Source organism: Phyllostomus hastatus, unplaced genomic scaffold (assembly GCF_019186645.2).
Source record: "Phyllostomus hastatus isolate PE091 unplaced genomic scaffold, TTU_PhHast_1.1 phas_contig_1, whole genome shotgun sequence".
Taxonomy (NCBI): Eukaryota; Metazoa; Chordata; class Mammalia; order Chiroptera; family Phyllostomidae; genus Phyllostomus; species Phyllostomus hastatus.
Window position 1 is genome coordinate 19,639,741 of NW_025333498.1, and position 19,728 is coordinate 19,659,468.

Sequence of the window (19,728 nt, forward strand, 5' to 3'; positions counted from 1 at the left end):
GCTTACAAAATGATAATTATAAAAAGAAATGTTACCAAACCATGGATAGGCAGATGAAATTATGAACAGTTATTGGTACTTACTAAAGTAAAAGTAACAACATGAAAGAAATGTTTCCCTCATAAGCACTCTAGAAAAAAAAGCAAGAAGTAATCCGATGGACATTTTTTTACTCCTCAAAGTTACAGAGGAACTGCACTGAAGGGTCATCCATCCCCACTACATAGAAAGAAATTAACACCAATGACTAGGAGATGGATTTTTGAATCACCAACCATGCATAAATGAATCCCTGAAGTAGTGTCAGTAACTACAGGGAGTTTCCGTGGGTTGTGAAATCAATTTAATAGACAAATGTCAAAAATATCAGCATACACAAAATACCAATTCATGACTTAATAAGACTTAATAAGGATGTTTTTCATGAAATGTAGTAGTACATACCCATTGCAATGGAAATACATATTTATTTTGAGCTGTAATAAAGTTCGATAAACTGCCCAACAAGATACCATTAACTGTTTTGTCCAATCCAATTCCAGTTAATAAAAGTAATTAAGCTTTTGACTTTACTTTTACCTTGATACTGAATCATTAGAAAGTTTACCAGATTTAGCCTGAATTTGTGTACAGGCCTAATAGTTCTATACCAGCTGCTTTCCAGCAAAGCACCCATCCCTTCTTCTATAAAAGTATTACAGCACTTTATGCTAGATTTGGGTCTTTTTGCATGAATCCCTCTCTTTCACATGGACTTGGGGGAGAGAGGGGCAGCAGGGTTGAAGGGACGAAGAGTTTGGGTGGAGTATGTGGAGGCAAGGGGAGACGTTCTCTCAACTGCACTGCCCCACTTACTCATATACTTCCAGCTGAGGAATACAGAGCTGCTATCTCAAAGGAACCCACAAAGTTACTTTCAGAGCACGATATTATCAGACTAGGTATTTTTTAAGGTGATATACAAAAATACACTTGACCAAATTTCAGGCTGGTATGTAAATGATCTTTCTCAAGTTTTCTAGCCATGGAGATATTTCCATAAAAGTAACTCAGTATGATGTGCCTCCTCTTTATTAACTCTTTACACTGGCACCACCAATTCGTTCTTCACACATTAAAAGTAAATAAGTCCCTTTGAATGACTGTCTACATCATCACCCCCTCTAGCTCTTAATTTAATGTTAACAGTCTCACTTTTGTAGTTTGTAAGAACATAAGAGATGTTAAATAAGGCTAGACAATAACTTGAAATTCAATTAACACCTAAACGAGAGCTAATTTCAACTATACACACAAAGCCTCCTGTTACGTGTGCTTAAGGAATCAAAACAACAGGGAAAGATCTAGAAAAGGGATGTTAATAAAAATAAGCTCTAAATCCTTCAGGGTTTTAAAAAAAGGCACTTTGGGAGTCGGAGAGCTCTTCCACATTCTGAAAAGGGCCAGTTTCCCCATTTGGCACTTGGCACAAGTGTGTAGTAAATAATTCTGCAATAGAGTAGAAGACTTCAAGCCTCCCTGCTAATGTGAGACATTCTTCTCACATGTTCTACCAAAGTGTCTCAAAGAGCACCTTCTCCTAACACTGAACCAACTGATGATGTAACTTATATTATATGAAGCAATTTGAAATAAAATCCTAATGGTTACTAAAATGAAATCGAAACCCATCATTAAATAGCAGCTTCCTAGAAAAGACCTGTATGTTAGTAAAACGATGTTCAAATAGAGTGAAGTCTGCTTCAAAATAAGCAAAAAAACTCTGACAAGCTGTCACCTCATTTTATACTATTTAAATACCAAGTTAGTTACCTCTTAAAGAAAATGGGCTGTATGACTTTGGGCAATAATCTCTCTCTGCTTTAGCTGTAAAGTGAGGAGGCTGATTGGGTAGTGTCTAAGATTTAATAACTCACCATGAAATAAGGCTAACTGTTGCTTAGTTACTGAAAGACTCTACAGTGTAGATCAAACCCAACAACATCATTTTAATAACACAGACCTTTTTAGTCACTTTAATTAATGTGCTTAGTCACACTGGCAAAATGATGAAAAGGACACTTGTAGTCACATACTTTTAAAAAACAGACATAAAGTATCTTTAAAAATGAGGATCCTTAAAAATTAGAAGGTACATTTATAAAATTAATGGGTCAGATTTGATCTAAAATTTATGTTTTAAACAGCAGTAAAGTACAGAGTTAGGTACATGACAAAAAGTAGCTACTGAATGGTTAAATGGAAATACTACTTAAAATGTTTACAAGTATATTTTAACTAGTACTTCCACTACACTAGTGGTTCCCAATGGTGATACAATAATGCAACTGTTAATAATAAAGGCACCAGATAACAGAGCCTATGCTAGTGTTTTACATGAAATATCTCACTTAATCTCCAGAATAACCAATGAGGAGGGAAGCACTGTTTTAATAAAGAAAGTTAATGTGTTGTTTTTTCCAAAAATTTTTTTAAAGGTTTTATTTATTTTCAGAGAGAGGGGGAAGGAGAGAGAAACAGAGGGAGATAAAAACATTGATGTAAGAGAGGAATATTGATTGGGTGCCTCTGACACAACCCCAACCAGGGACCTGGCCCACAACCCTGGCCTGTGCCCTGACCGGGAATTGAACCAGTGACCCCTGGGCTTGCAGGATGACGCCCAACCCACTGAGCCACACCAGTCAGGGCATGACAAAGTTCTTCATTGCTGATAATGTGCTTGAATGATCTCTCAAGTTGTTTAAAACAAAACAAAACACCCCACTCATCATTCTCTTCATGCTAAAGTAAATTATTTGCAATACCAAGAGGGATGTGTAGTCTCCTCAAGTAATAACTTTGGTTCTGGGTATGTTTGGGCTGGGGGGGGGAGGGAATCACCTTACTCAATAATCACAAATTCCAAGGCAATCCACAGATTCTAAAGTACACATCAAATCTTTGTGAATAAATATGTTCTAGTTTAATTAAAATTTCATTTTTATGAATTTCAAAATTCATAAAATTTCATTATTATTTTGAATCAATCAAAATAATATAATCCTTTCAGTAGAATATTAAAGCCAGCAAAATAAGTGTAGTGATATTATTTGAAATTCAAGTTTTATGAAGAATTATCAAATAACTCAGTCACTCTCTGGTCTAGAAGGCACTAGCGCCAGTACTATGCACTCTACTACTCACTGACCAGGGACAGACACCATAATCATCCACCAATAGCAGGTCTCCCTGAATGAGGTTCCTGAGAAGATGGTCTATATAGGAAAGAACACTTCATCACAAAAATATGAAAGTTACATAAACAACATGACACTATTAATTTGTTCAAGGGAATTGCTTATTTCCAATGGTACTTACAATTCCTAAAAGTATACTAAGGTTCACATACATTGCATTCCATGACATTAATAAACTGAAATATAGTGATTCCTACATTTAAAAGCAATTCCAGCCCTGGCTGGTGTGGCTCAGTGGATTGAGTGCCAGCCTGTGAATCAAAGGGTCGCCAGTTCCATTCCCATTTAGGGCACATGCCTGGGTTGTGGGCCAGGTCCCCAGTAGGGGGTGTTCAAGAGGCAACCACACATTGATGTTTCTCTCCCACTCATTCTCTCTCCCTTTCCTCTGTTTTTGTTTTTTTTTTTTTTTTAAAAAAAAGCAATTCCAAAGAATGTTTATTAGTTAAATTTTGCAGCATTTTTTTCAGAAGAGATTAATTTTGGGAGCAGGTCAGAATTTTCACGTGGTACTTACAAAGCTGTTTTAATTATAACTTTATACTTGGAAAATGGCATCAAATAATCTGTCATCTTTTAACACTCATTGTTTTCAGAATGAGTGAGAAGGGGAAGTAGTGAAAATTTTATGTTTTTCAAACAGGGGCATGAGTTTGAGAAACATTGTGTCAGTAGAATAAAAAATTATGACTATCAAATATTGGGAATTTACTTTCTCAAAACAAATACTGAGCTAAAATGCTGTAGCATATCATGTAGATTATTAAGGCATCATTTGAAAAGAGCAGACCCATATAACAGTAGATAGTGTCTAGGTATTCCATTTTCTATAGAAATCATTCTACTGCCACATTCTCCTCTAAGGAAAGTACCTGATATTGGCCAGTCTCCTGAGCAAATGGCTCAGGAGATAAAGGCTACTACACTGGAGACACACCTCATCTCAACATCCTTTGCTTCAAAACATCAACTCGAAATCTCTCTTGGTGGAAACTATAAGAAAGAGCAAAATGACATTTTCCATGTCTCCATGTTGGTATGAACACTGGTTTCAAAATGTCCTCAGATATACCTCATCTCAGAGAGTACTAAGTGCAGAATGAAATTAATTTGAGTATTTTAATTTACATGGGGATCTTATATTGAGTATCCATGAGACAACTCCAAAAAGGTAATTTTTGCCTAATGGACAATCTAGGCTAGAATTTTGTATTCGACACACTTCAACTGTAGTAACTCACCATAACTTCTAACAAAACTGAGAAGCCCTGGTGACACTTCTGCCTAACGTTAGGATTCGAGGCCAGGAATAGAAGTGGTACTCAAGGTGAACATGGAACTAGACCCACTGCATAAGGGACTCTGAAATATAATGCTATTTTTAAATGAGGGCTTCTGAACAAATTAAAAAATCTTCCATTAGGAGTCTACTTTTTATAACTATATTTTTGTAAATATATAAACATTTCATGACCATTACAGAAATTTTGGAAAATACATTAAACTTTTTTTTAAATTTTCTTTTTTTAAATTTTATTTATTTATTTTTAAGGAAGGAAGGGAGGGAGACAGAGAGAGAGAGAAACATCACTGTGCGGTTGCTGGGGGTTATGGCCTGCAACCCAGGCATGTACCCTGGCTGGGAATCGAACCTGCGACACTTTGGTTCGCAGCCTGCGCTCAATCCACTGAGCTACGCCAGCCAGGGCTAAAATATATTAAACTTTAAAAGAAATATAAATGTGCCCTGACCAGGTGACTCAGCTGGATGGAACATTGTCCCACACACCAAAAGGCTGTGGGTCTGACTCTTGTTCAGGTCACGTACCTAGGTTGTGGATTCGATCCCTGGTTGGGGCACACAGCAGCAAGTGATTGATGTTCCTCTCTCTCATCGATGTTTCTCTCTCTACTCTCCATCCCAACTCAATGAACACATCCATGTATCCTCAGGTGAGAATTTTAATTTTTTTCCCAAATAAAGTAAAATAAAATAAATATAAATGTCACCATCCACCAATAATCCTTTTAATATCCTGGCTCATTACCTTTCCATGTTATTTTCCTGGCCATCCGAATGTACACAGACATACATGGAGAGGCATACCTGTGCCCAGAGTTTCCTGAAACACAATTTTCACTGAATGCACAGTCACCGAATCTGTGTATAGGCCCTGATTTATTTAACAATTCTTCAGCTGTTGGATATTTAGCTCATAAAACCAACATCTTATAACTCTGACCACACTGTACTTGAACATATCCTATCATTTAAAGTCCTTGTGAGATATGGCTTAGGGAAAATGTTAGGCAGAGCAAAAAAGACTAGGAAAAATACTTCAATAGTATTTACCTTTGGATGGTAGGATTACAGGTAATTTTGGTTCATTGTTACACTTTTGAAACAAATCCAAATGATAATTAGTAAACACGTGCTCACAATCAGAAAACAATGTAATTTACTAACATGAAGATCAACATTTATGTAATTAGATATCATTAAAATTTAGTAATTTGGGAAAAGGTACATTTTAAGTGAAATCAAAATGTTGTAGATACAAAAAAATTTGTAGATATATACTTATAATAGCAAAAGAATAGAAAGATTAAATGTCCAACACCAGAAGGTGCTCTTAATGAAACTACGGTGCAACAGGCTAGTATGGAGCTAAGTGAAACAGGAGACAGATCTGTGTGCTGCTATGGAAAGCCTGCCAAGACTGTTATCAAATGAGAAGACCAAGGTGTGTGGCTGTATCATATAATTCCAACAGTCACAAAAGGAAACAGAACGAGTAAAAAGGGGAGGGTGTATTACACATTTTTGAAGGGATACATAAGAAATTACCTTTGGTGGTTACTTCCAGGATGGGAAGTCCACATAAAATAGGACCAGCAACGTGAAGATGTGCATGAATACATAAATACGTAAGACATAAAGAGGAGAGTACACTGCTCACAGCAGAAAATCTGAAAACATTTCAAGGTTGTCCCTAAACATTTTTTAAAACAGAATCTAACAATCAATATGAAAAAATGGAAAAACTGTAAAGTTTGATATGAATTGTAGAGACTTTGAAATAACAATGATAAAACAACAATGAATATGGATGTCAAAACCCAGTCATACAAGTTTCTATGACAAACAAGAAAATGGCCAGGGAATTGATTATTAATGAAAACTTCCAATTTAACCATTCTAGAGAACTTGTTAAACACGGGTTATTTTATTCCAAGTTATCCTGTCATATTTACTGTTGTTTACAAACTCAGTAACCCAGCAGTGGAATATACCACTGTACATTTAGTCAATAACAAATGAAAATAAGATATTTTTGTATGTTGGGATTTAACATAGTACTTTCTCCTTTAGAAAAACAGAGAAAACCAATTACAGAGTCAGGAGCAGAGTGGGTTACACACTTAGGTACATTAAAAAAATTCTCCTAGATGATTATTACTATTTCAAAGCTTCCTCTAATAAACCTCAAAACTATAGAATATGTATGAGCACTAATTTACTGAGGTGTATCTATGTAAACAAGATACACTTCAACTTGTTTTATGGCATTGAAGTCATTAACAGAAGTCACTGAATCCTTTTGATGTGTACAGTTTTCCAACAGACTTTTTAAACTCAACACTAGACTTTACCGATTGCGTGTGTTATAAAAATACCATGAATCCCCAAAGATTCATGGCTACAGTCACTGTGAGAATCAGCTGGTAATACTGAATAACACAGCCCAGAACCTAGAACTCAAAATCAAACCAGATAATAGAAAGTACTGCCACTAACTTGCACTCACATCTGGAGTCTGACACTTCCATTTCCTCTATCCATGTGGTACTTGGGGGCTGGCTTAACTAAAGGCAACAGGAAGGTAATCTGGTTTCTTTATAGATTCTCTTTACTTTCTGGGAAAATCCTTTCCAAACAAGAGTATGGTTTCAAAGAGGGATGTTTAGTACAGTGGAGAGACAACTAGACATGATAATCCTGAAGATCAAAAAGGTGACTGATCACAGTTGTCACATAGCTATTTGGGTATTTCAGCTTAAGAGTGCGTCTCACCTCAAACATGGGACCTAAGCCAGAAAATGACTGTAGCACCAGGAAATGCACTTTCTCACTTTCAGTGAAAATGCTCTTGCCCGTGAGGAGCTAATATCTAAGTGGAGCTCTACTGCATCCTGAAATGGCGCTACAGATTGGGGCCACTCTGTTAATTGTCAGTCCTGTTACTACACACGCGAGTGCCACAGTACACAACCACCAATGCTACTTTTAAAAACTAGTTCCTGAGGAAGGGACTACATGCTTAATTCAACCCAGGCTGTCCATAAACAGGGGCTTAGTTAACGCCTTTTGACATGTACTATGTTTCTCTGCATCCTGGTGACTGAGGTAGCTTTCCTTTATTTACCTAAATTATATTTTCAAACGTTCCTCTTCTTTACCTCTTTCTCCACTGTGGCTCTAAACCTTAATCTTCACCACACCCTGAGCAGTCTTAGAAAGAAGAGAACGGAAGTTCCCTCGGCCAGGAAACGTAGAAGAGGATTGGAAAGGTCAGGAGCGACACGACAGCAAAAAACGACTGTCAAATTCAAATAAATTTAAGTCTGTCAAGCCTACACCTGGGCCACTTCATTCTGTTTGCCTAATTGGCCTTTCTGGACATTAATACAGAGCCGAGGTAAATTAACACCTGCGTTGCATCCCCAGCCTCTCGTAGGCAGTGTTCAGGCTTCCTTTACTCGGAAAACTAAAAAGATACCCTCACCATCACCCCTTCGCAGACTTTGCCCCCAAGCCTTTCCTAACTTTGGAAGCTAAGAATTGAGGGGGAGAGGACCGAGAAGGCCGTGAGTTGGAAAAGGAGCCAAGTTTGTCCCCAAGAGAAGTCGCCGGCTGCCGTGTCAAGCTCCAGACCCTTTTCTCACAGCAGGGGATCCTGTGCCCGGGGTGCTCCGGGTATACCGGATGTGAATGCTCTCCCCAACCAGCCTCCGCAAAGCTACCGCGGTCGCTCTTCCTCGGTGGGGTCCGGCCGCCAGCCTCGGGAAAGGGCCCGTCGGGGCCTCCCCCTCCTCCAGGCCAGGCCCCGCCTCCAACTCGCCGCTCTCGCTCTTGGGCTCTGGGGCCGCCGTCGGAGCTCTTACCCGCAGGACGTGGTACCCTTCCGTGCCCCCGCCTGGAATCTCGACACTCTGGGAAGAGCCCATGGCAGCGGGCGATCAGTGTGGCTGGGTCGGGCTCCGCACTGTTCCCCGTTCCCTGCCCCCAGCCAACCGCCCGCTCCGCTCCTCCGCTCAGCTCCTGGGACGTGGCACTTGCTGCCGCCGAGAGCGGGGCCGCACTGCCCGCCGGGAGATGGTCTTCGCGGCAGTCAGGGCCCCAGCGACGCCGCAGACAGCGCCACCTGCCGTGAGCCACCAGGATGGGCCTGAGCGTGTGCAGGTGGGAAGCCAGCGCCAGGGGAAGAGAGCTGGGCGGGGCCAACTCTTGCTCGCGAGAGAGCAGAAAGTACTGTTCAGCCCTCCTCAGCACCTTGTTACGGGACCCTGAGTAGGACAAGATTCATCTACCGAAAGATTGTATGATGAAAGAAAGACAATCTTGGTTGTAGCTCCCCTGGCGGCCAAAGTCAGGAAAAAGGCTGCTGCTCTCCTGCTGAAAAGAATAGGGGCGGATGCAAACAGTTTCCTAGCTACTCTCTGCATCTAGTCCCAAGTTGCACAGAGATGACAGTGGCTCCCCGTGTAGTGAATACTGCATCCGCGTAGCTCAGCTCAGCATTAGAAAGGGAAATGTTCCATTTATAAAACTGCTGTCCCAAAAAGTCATGCTCGCGCTTCTGCGCGCTCTCTCTCTCTCCTCTCTCTCTCTCTCTCCCCTCTCCCTCCCTCTCTCTCTCCTCTTCTTCCCCCTCCCTCCTCATGTCTAGCCCCATATGTTTAACTTGCTTCTGTCACATCTTCAGTTAGCTCTTCTAGTTTACAGCAATAGAGAGGATAGAGCAATGAGTAAATAACACCACAAGCAAGCAACCAGGCAAATACAGGAGGTGGACTGTTCTTCAGAACAGCTAACCTGTTATTTTCATCAAGTTAGAATAATAAGAAAGGGACTATACTGGATTAAAGATATATGAAGGACATAACCAGGAGATGCAAAGTGAGATCTTGACTCTGGGGCTGATCTGGAGAAATTAGCTGTAAAGGCCATTTTTGGCTTAATTGGGAAAATTTGAATATATACTGAGTATTAGGGGAAAAAGCACTTATTGACATGGGAAAATGGAAATTATTGACTGAAAAAAATAGGTTACAAGGCAGAATGTCTCTAAACAATATGAAAACATTTTTGTAAACAAAATGCATATTAATACATAAGTATACATATGAAAATATAGGAGGATATGAACCAAGGGTTACAGAGGTGATATATAGTTGGGACAGAGATGTTTTATTTTTTGTTTTGGCTGGTTCTGTATTCTATAATGCCCATACATTGATTCTGTAGAAATAAGGGTATTTAAAAATTAAACATAAAAAATTATTTATTTTTCTTTGCTGTCAATAAACCAATACTAGATTTTCAGGAAGCCTAATAAATACATAAATATGCAATTAAAATCTCCAGTTATTAGGCTCCTTAAGGACAGGGACTGCAATGGACTCAGCTCTATGTTCCCAATACTTTGAGGAGTGCATGAAAGCTAATTCAACAAATTAATTTAATGCAAAGAAATAAATATAAGAACTAGATTTGATGAAAATGTTTTGTTCTGCTTGACAATTATTATCCTCTTTGTGGTTTTGTAATAAGCTGTTACCCTGTTCAGTGGTCAAACTTTTTGCTTCCAGATGTTGGACACTAGCCCAGACTGTGGGCCTGTGGTCATTTATGAGCAAATCCAGTCTTTTCTTAGAGTTGTATCATGTTTCCACCACATGTATGACTACCTGCTATTCCTCATACAGACCATTTACTTTCTTACCTTCTTGTCTTTATTTATGTGAATCCATACAACTGGAATGCTCTTTCCTACATTTTTCTACTTAGAAAAATTGTATGTTTCCCTTAACACCCATTTCAAATGTTACTTATTTATTCCTAAATTCAGAATGATTCTCTCCTCACTCAGTTGCTGAAATAGTTAGTTCCTTCATTTCTGGTAATATCATCATCATCATAGGACTATCTTCCACCATTTATGGTCCATCATTCAGGGTGAGGATTATAAGGAGTAGGGAAAAACTTAGACCATGAGAAAATAGGAACCTAGCTAGCTAGAGCCAGATTACTAGGTTAATGAATAAACATCCTGCCTTCCCGCCTTATACAAGAATGCTTGGTTTGAAATTCCCGCACGCGGTCTTTGTAAGCGAATTGCTAACTGCCACGTCTGCTTCTGTATAACGCTTGCTTGCCCGCCCATATATAAGGACTTAGTTGTAAGCACTCGGCGCGGCTCTCGTCTGCAGCTCCTTATGGACACTGTGTCGCTGGACACTTTGAGGGTTTGCCCCTGCGCAGGTTAAACTTGGCCAATAAAGTAACATCTTTGATACCCTGAAAGTCTCTGATATTTGTTCTCGCATTTGCTGGATGCTACAAAGATCATGTTTTTTCTTCTTTTGCTCCCAGTTCCTGATTGAATGTTGGGAACATGGTAGTAATGTCACAAGGTAAGTGTTCCATGTGGCCATTCTAGTAACAAATGACCAGCAGGCGCCTGTTAATCAGCTCTGAGCAATGTTGCTGCTTACAGTGATAGTATATACATACCAAAGATGGGAGTGACTCATTCCTGCAACTATATTTAGGGATGGGACTATTAGTGACCCTGAGATAGATATTCTGGGTACCAAGACAGCAGGAAACTTTCCTACACAAAAGGCAAGTGCAGTACAAGTGCAGGTATAAAGGCCAAAAGTCAGACAGGGAGGACAAGTGTAAAAGACTATCTGTGGGCCTGATGAGGAGACTGCAAAAGGAAGTCATATCGCGGGTGGGGTGGTGACTGATGTCCAGTATGGAAGGTCAAATTATGCCTATTGAGGGAGCAGCCGTGGGATGGGGCAGTGTCTTGTGGTTTTTATGGTGTGCCTGATTGATGTGCAGACATTTTCTTGCACCTGGTGGGGGCTAAGGCTGACCCCATTCCATGCGCAGGTTATCCTATCAAGGATGTCTTCAAGCAGGGGGCACCCTTGTGGCTTTTAACTGCCCAATCCGTGCCTGCAATTTAGTGGCCGAGTTTCAATTAGGGAACATCAGACTCACCAAAGCGGAATAGATGGGAATGGAAAAGGGCATCAGAGCAGCCAAGGTGGCTTACCACTGTGGTGTTTTTCTCCTGGTTGGCTCTCCAAAAACTGTCATAGATGGGCACAGGTAACCAGGTTCTTGGTGATTGGGACAAAGAATTGAACCAAACACCCAGAGTGTATAGCAGAGAACATGGGATAAGGCCAACTCTGAGCCTCTGCTGGAGGGATTCTATTCTTTAGGGCAGATCTTTCCTGCCTAGTTTTGGTGGGCTTTTATTGAGCATGTACAAGTAGTTGTATTACTTTAAAGCTACTGCGCATGCGGTCTACCTGACTGGCCACTGGAGAAGGGGTCACACAATGTTACCAAATGGACTCTTCCTTCTCCTGGGGTTCCCTTGTACTAGGTTTGCCTTGCCCGCCACCAGAAAATTATAGCTTTCCATGTTAGAGATTGGTGAAAAGGAAAGGAATTATTTATTCAGGTTATACAGATTTAAGAGCAATGACTTAATGTCTTCATTAAAATCCCAAAGTCCCTTAAAGCACTCACAAACACACGTGGTCCTTCCTTCCCTACTTTGCCCAGTCTGGGGTACCATATCTCAGGAAAAGAAATAGAAGTCAGGTAGCCCCCAGCTCTTCCCAGTAATCCGTGCTCAGCTGGCATGCCTCCCACGGTTCCCAGCACCACCAGCTGTGCCGCCAGGATCTTCAGTTCTTAATTCAAAACCACATGGCACCTTCTCATGGCCCACCAGCAAGAGTCCTTTTGCCCCTCACCTTCCTGCAGCATCTCTCCTGCATTCTTCCAAACTACTAAGAGAGGCTCTGAATCGCCGCTATATCTTGCTTTCTGGCTTCCTAAGCTGCGTGGCAAAGGGAGACCCAAAGCCTTGGGGTTCTCCCCTGCTAAAGCCTCATGGTGAGTCTGTGCTAAACCCTCATGGTGATTCTTGTCATGGCTGCTAAGCCTGGGTTTAAATCCCAGTGCCAGTCTTCCTCTGCAGCTCCATTTCCAACTCATCCCACAATCGGCTACACTTGCCAGCATTCCCATATTTTTCCAGCTTTTCTGGGTTGCCATAGTAAGTCTTGGCAGGCGTGGCCAATTATCTCCAAGCTCTTATTCAGGATCTGTAACCAGGGGGAATTGCCTCCGAGTTACATCCTCTGTGGAAGTCACTCCCATCTCCCTGGCTCAAAGCGTGGTCACAGCTATTTAACATATCTATGAAACCAGTTAAAGGTTATAGATATGTTAAATGACAGTTCTAGAGGTCATCTGCAAAGCTGTTGCAATGCAAAACAGCTCTTAATGGTCCTGCTCCAGGTGTCCCACACCCCAGTTCAGACTTGTAGGGGTGAGGACATCCCATATTTTTAATATTTCCTGGACACCTTGAGTTCTGGACCCTATTACAAATCCTTCTTTTGGGGCACCCCCTGGCTGCACCCTCTTACTGTAATGTTTGTTGATTTGAATTCCATGTGTGTAATGAATAGCTTCAAAGCCTTTTCTTTTTTAGGATCAGTTACTAAGTTACCTGTGCTGCTCCTATTTGTGCCTCATGACAATCCATGTTGTCCCTTTATAGACAATTGATAGAGGGCGAGGTAAAAGGCTCACCCTAACAGAACTGAAAAACTGTGATAACCATTGCTGCAGTTTTCCTTGTGCCAGTTGTTTTCCTCTTTTAGTTAGGGAAAGTGCTCAGAGGGCAGAAAATAAAACTCCAAGGATGTTGTCAAAGCTAATATAAATAAATTTCACATGATGGAGGGGAAGACCTGGGAGACTCTTGTCCATGTCATTTCTAATTCAAGTAGCAATTTACTCTAGGCAAGTTGCTATTTTGAAACACCACAGGCAGCAGAAAAGCAAAGCCCAGCAAAAACTAATATCTACAGACTAAAAACATTAAACTAAAGTCTTTTTTTTTCTCAAAGAAACATCCAAGACACAATTTTGTGTGTTTATTCTGGGTTTCATTAACACTGAGTTCCCATAAATGAGCATAAAAGGTAGGGTCCTTTGTATCATATTGGCTATTGAAGCTTAATATTTTTTGCCTCCAGACTCCCCTGGGAAAGTTTAGCTCATGCTGCATGTGGATAACAGCCACTCTGCATAGTCAACCAGTGGGGCCTCCCTCATGATAGGCCCTTCCTGTCCTAGCTTGCTTTGCTGAGGGAGCAAACCTAAGGAGGGGTCATGTTATGTGCCATCGAACCCAGCCATGCTGACTGGACTGCGGGAAACCCTTGACTTACCAACAAATGACACTTACGCAAACTAATAGTCTATGATGTGGTCTGTTAAGAAGACCTCTGCTCTCTCCAAAAAAAAAAAACAAGAGATGATGGTAACCAGCTAGGCCAATCAGATGTTCTCTCTGGAGACTTGAAACTGGGAAATACAAGAAGAGACTCAGTCAGTGAATATTTACATATTAGAATGTTGGCTTCCTGAGGTTTTTGCCTGTGTGCCTACTACTGTGCACTTAGTACTGACAAGGGGCTGGCATAGAATAGTTGCTCAGTAAATAGTTGTTAAATAAATAAATGCATTAATGGTAATATCAACAGTCATGTTGATCGAAAAGTACTACAGCAGTGGCTCTCAAGCTTGGACATGTATCAGAATCATCAGGGTACTTTGTGAAAATACAGAAGTCCAAGTGCTAGGTTATTTCAATAGAGCCTGAGTCCCAGTAGTTTTCATGGATTTCTGGGTTATTCTGATACGCACAAAATTTGAGAACTACCCCACTACGGGGATGCTCAGTAAATCTCTACTGTTTGTGGGCAATCAGGTAACCAATGAGAATCTGAAGAACTGAGAGGGATTATGGCCACAGGCCCAATCTTTGCTGATGTTCTTGTGCTTCTCTGATGTTCTCATCATCTTTATTGTAAATCTTCTTATTTAGTTTTTTTTTAACTTTTTATTTTGGAATAATTTTAGATTTACAGAGAGTTGCAGATAGCATGTAGAGTTCCCATATGCCCTTCACCCAGTTTCTCCTATTATTACAATCTCACATAATCATGGTATATTTGTTGAAACCAAGAAACCAACTGTGGGGGAGCTTTGTCCAGCAGAGCCCCTCTGCCCTTCTCAGATGAGAATAATTCTACCAAGACATGATCTGCTTGGGGAGGAAAGGTAGCCAATCTCTCAAAGGAGAAAGGCCTTCAGCCTGTTCCTCAATGGGCTTTTATTGGGTATAATTTGCACAGGAATACAGGTAAAGCTCATCAATCACTGTCAGGCAGTAATGATCAAGCAATAGATAACATTCAAAGAACTATGAGGGCTTATTCTGATTCAGGGTCAGATAGCTAAAGGGCCATAAAACTTCATGGAAACAAACTCATTCTATGCTAAGACCCTTATCATTTAAATTGAGGGTATTCTTAGCAAAGCAGGTTTCACAGGATTTTCTGCCTTTTTTTCTTAGGCCTGATTGCCCCCAGAAGCCCACCCTTATCAGCACCGCCTCTGGCATTGTTTCAGGCCTAAGTCAGGCAGGGGAAGTAAGGCAGCCAAGAGATTAGGAAACTTCTTACAGACAGAATGAGGACTCAGGCTATGTCAAAGCCAAGGGGCAAGAGTCCATCACTCCCTTTTTATATAGTCCTCCAAGTCCTTCCCTGGGGCCCCTTCATGACCATGCTTGTCTTAGGTCATCCCTCCCTTGCCTTAAGGAATCTTACCGGTTATTGTCTAACCAGTCATCGGCCCGAGGCCAAGAAGGATGAAGTAAAAGGGGGCAGAGGTAGCACCCATGCCGGAAAGATAAGCTTTGTCTCCTTAGTGAGACAAAAAGGTCCCAAGGCCTTTTTACTCAGTCTTGGTCACAGGGGATTACAGCTTCTGAAACCAGGCAGGGCAGTTCCCAACAACCAACATTTGTACAGGAGTGTTAACCAAACTCTAAACTTTATTCAAATTTCACAAGTGTCTCTGGTAAAGTCCTTCTTCTGTTCCAGGATCCTACATCACAGTTAGTTGTCCCATCTCCTTAGTCTTCTCTGGTTTGTGACAGTGTCTCAAACTTTCCTGCTTTTTGTGACCTTGATTCGTACAGCACCATCAGGTATTATGCAAGATATACCTACATTTGGGTATGTCTAATGTTTTTCTCAAAATTAGACTGGTCTTAAATGTTTAGAGGAGGAAAGACCAGATAGAGGTGAACTGTCAGTTTCATTGTATTCCATCAGTAGTACATGCTAATAACATGATTTATTACTGGTGATGTTTTTTTTATTTTTAAGATTTTATTTATTTATTTTTAGAGAGAGGGGAAGGATAGGAGAAAGAGAGGGAGAGAAACATGAATGTGTGGTTGCTTCTCACATGCTGCCTACTGGTGACCTGGCCCACAACCCAGGCATGTACCCTGACTGGGAATTGACTCTGCAGCTCTTTGGTTCACAGGCTGGTGCTCAATCTGCTGAGCCACAGCAGCCATGGCAATTACTGATGATGTTAACCTTGATCACTTTAAGGTGTTGCCTGACTTAATAGTACAGTTACTATTTTTCTTCACCTAAAAGGAAGTCACTAAATCTAGCTCACCCACAAGCTCCACCTCCTGGATGGGAGTATCTGTAGAAATAATTTGGAATTCTTCTGTAAGAATTTTTGCCTCTTCTCTCCTATTTATTTATTTAGTCATCTTACTTATATCAACATGGGCTCATGTATGTTTATTTTGTACTTTTGTCACAGGTGGGCACAGGTAACCAGGTTCTTGGTGATTGGGACAAAGAATGGAACCAAACACCCAGAGTTTACAGCAGAGAACATGGGAGCAGGCCAACTTCAATCAGAGATTGACCTCACGGGCTGGAGGGACTTTATTCTTATAGGGCGGATCCTTCCTGGCTAGTTTTAGTGGGCTACTTGTATATACTGAGTATATACAAGTAGTTGCATTACTTTAAAGCTACTGCGCATGTGGTTTCCCATGATTCTCCCCGATTGGCCACCAGGGAAGAGGGTCCCACAATGCTACCAAATTGACCCCCTTTCTCCTGGGGTTCCCCTGTACTAGGTTCACCTTTCCCTAAACCAGAGAATTATCGTTCTCCAGGCTAGAGATTGGTGAAAAAGAGTTATTTATTCAAGTTATACAGACTAAAAGTAATGACTTAATGTCTTTGTCAAAATCCCAAAGTCCCTTGAAACACCCACAAACACACATAGTCCTTCCTTCCCCCCTTTGCTCAGTCTGTAGTACCACAGCTCAGGAAGAGAAATAGAAGTATGTGACTCAGGCAGCTCTTGGTTCTTCCTAGTAATTTGTGCTCAGCTGGCAGGCCTTCCTTAGTTCCTAGCAGCATTGGTTGTGTTGCCAGGATCTCCAGCTAAAACCTTGTGGTGATTCTTCTCATGGCTGCGGGGGTGGGGGGATCCCCCTTTCTGGGAGAGCGAGGCAGTGGTGGCGGCAGCAGCACCAAGAGGGCTAGCGTGGAGCTCATCGTGTCCTGGCCAGAGTAGGTGGCTGTGAGGTTGGCTGAGCCCGAGCAGTGAGAGCGCGGGGGCAGTGCTCAGAGGCCTGGCGGTGGCTGCATCTGTGGCAGAAGGGTGGTGACCTCGTGCTCCCGAGTCACTTACTGGTAGCCCCTTCTCGAGGCCGCTGCTACAGAGCCGGCTGGGGCTCGGAGCCAGGCGGTAGAGGAGCCGCAGGCGGCTGCATCTCTGATGGTGTCTGCAAGGCTTTGGGAGTCCCCACTCTGCTAAAGCCGCATGGTTCTCTCCTCAGTGACTGTAGTCCTCCCTGCACTGCCACGCTGCATGGTTCTCCCTCTAATGGCTGCCACGTCTGGGTTTAAATCCCTACGCCAATCTTCCTCTGCAGCCCCATTTCTGACTCCTCCCACACTTGGCCTCACATGCCAGAACTCCTATCCTTCCAGCTTTACTGGGCTGCCATCATGAGTCTGGGCAGGCGTGGCCCCATGTCATGGAGCCAATCTTCTCTGAGCTTCCACGCAGGCACTGTAACTTGGGGGACCTGCCCCCCAGTTACATCTTGGTGGGGAAGTTACTTCCATTCCCCTGGCATGGACCTGGTCACAGCTATTTAACATATCTATGCAACCAGTTAAAGGTTATAGATATGTTAAATGACCACACCAGAGGGTAGCTGCAAGGCTATTGCTATGCGAAACAGCTCTCAATGGCCCTGTTTGTCCCTTCCCCCAACCCACACCTGGGGGGTGAGGACATCCTATATATTTTTCTAATATTTCCTGGACACCTTGAGTTCTGATCCCCATTCCAAATCTCTATTTGGGGCCCCCTCTGGCTGCACCCTCCTACACTTTGACTTTACTCTGATGCTATGTTATTCAATGCTGGTGAGAATGCAGAATGGTACATTTCTTTACTTAAATTTTTCCAGCTTTGCACATTGGGATCACTTTTAGGTTGACTTCTGTGTTTCTTTGACAGGTCATCATCTTTTTTTGTGTGTGTGTATGGTAAAGTACACGTAACATAAAATCTACTATCTTAAACATTTCTAAGTGGGCAGTTGGGTGTTACTGAGTACATTCACATTGTTGTGCAATCATTCTTTTGCTATTTGAGCATTTCTGTATTTCTGGCACTGCAAAATGCTCCAGGCTCATCTTTTGTTTTTCCTGTACCAGTCCTAGCATCAGCCATTCTCCCAAGAGCCCTGATTTCTTTAAATGGAGAATGGTATTTAGAAACCAAGATCTGGGTTTTAGGTGTGCTCATTACTACTAAAAGTGTCCTGCTTTTAATCCTTCTCAGCAGACAGAGCTACAAAACATATTAATATATATTGATCTATGTATACTCACATACCTATAATTATTTCTATATCTCCCTATATGTATATATATTAAACTAAATATGAGTTCATACTGTCTTGTACTCTAATTGAGCTTCACAGTATTCATTCTAACATTTTCCCTTTGCTTAGTTGCACCTTCTTTCTCTGACAGTGAGAAATCTAGTTCCCATTATCTGCCATTTATTTATTTCTTCAATCTTAGTATGCAGGGTATGGCATAAATAATGCCCCTATTTATTACAAGCTCTTTTATTACAAAATCATAAGCATGTAATTCTGTAACATAACAATATCACACTCAAGCACACCATGTGACATTTTAGGTGAAATATTCAAATTAAAACTATGAATTATTACACCCATATTATTATCCTACCAACCATACTCAAGCAGGCATTAGGGATCAGCAGAAGTAACTCCTGCTTGAGAGTGGTTGGTAGGGTACATGAATGTCTTGCACAAGATCAACAGCAATTTTCCCCCTCCCCCATGAAAGCCTCCATGAAGGAGATGGGGACTGATGAGGACACTCTCCTTGGGATCATCTGCTCAAGGACTAGCCAAGAGCTGCACAAAATTAACACAGTCTGCAAGGAAATGTAGAAGACTGATCTGGAGGACATTATTTCTGATATGTCAGATGACTTACACAAGCTGATGGTTGCCCTCAAAAAGAGTAAAAGAACAGAAGATGGCTCTGTCATTGATTATGAACTGATCGACCAAGATTCCTGGGATCTCTATGATGCTGGAGTGAAGAGGAAAGGAACTGATATTCCCAAGTGGATCAGCATCATGACTAAACAGAACATGTGTCACCTCCAGAAAGTATTTGAAAGGTACAAGTTGGAGAGCATCAAGAAAGAAGTCAAGGGAAACCTGGAAAATGCTTTCTGGAACCTGGTCTGGTGTATCCAGAACAAGCCCCTGCATTTTGCTGACTGACTGTATAACTCCACAGAGGGCAAGGAGACACGTGATAAGGTCTTGACCTGAATCTTGATCTCCCGCAGTGAAGAGGACATGCTGAAAATCGGGTCTGACTTAAACAAAAAGCATGGCAAGTTCCTTTACTATTACATCCAGCAGGACACCGAGTGTGACTACTGAAAAGCGCTGCTGTACCTGTGTGATGAGGATGACTGAGGCCCGAGCCGGCTCCAGCGTCCAAGAGTGGTGCTCCCATGCTTCCAGCCAGCAATTCTAGAAAATCAGCTTGCAACTAATAGCCCCCCTGTGCCCATCTCTGTGAGGATGATGTTAGCATTGTGCCTGCCCCAACCTTATTTCAGTTGCCTAGGAATTGCCTGGCTTTCCTGTCTAGTCTCCTTTTAGCCAAGCAAATGAACATTCCAAGAAGTTGGAAA

The 19,728-nt window shown here is 41.6% G+C and overlaps 1 protein-coding gene and 1 pseudogene across 1 annotated transcript in view; one reads left to right on the forward strand and one right to left on the reverse strand.

The window, feature by feature from the left end:
• GORASP2 (golgi reassembly stacking protein 2) overlaps positions 1-8,618 on the reverse strand; it is a 35,194-nt gene extending 26,576 nt beyond the window's left edge. Inside the window, exon 1 of the mRNA XM_045831571.1 lies at positions 8,406-8,618. Within this exon, the coding sequence (XP_045687527.1) occupies positions 8,406-8,468 (63 nt within the window). The 5' untranslated portion in view covers positions 8,469-8,618. The remainder of the gene's footprint in view (positions 1-8,405) is intronic.
• Positions 8,467-19,507, forward strand: LOC123815941 (annotated as a pseudogene).
• The last annotated feature ends 221 nt before the right edge of the window (positions 19,508-19,728 follow it).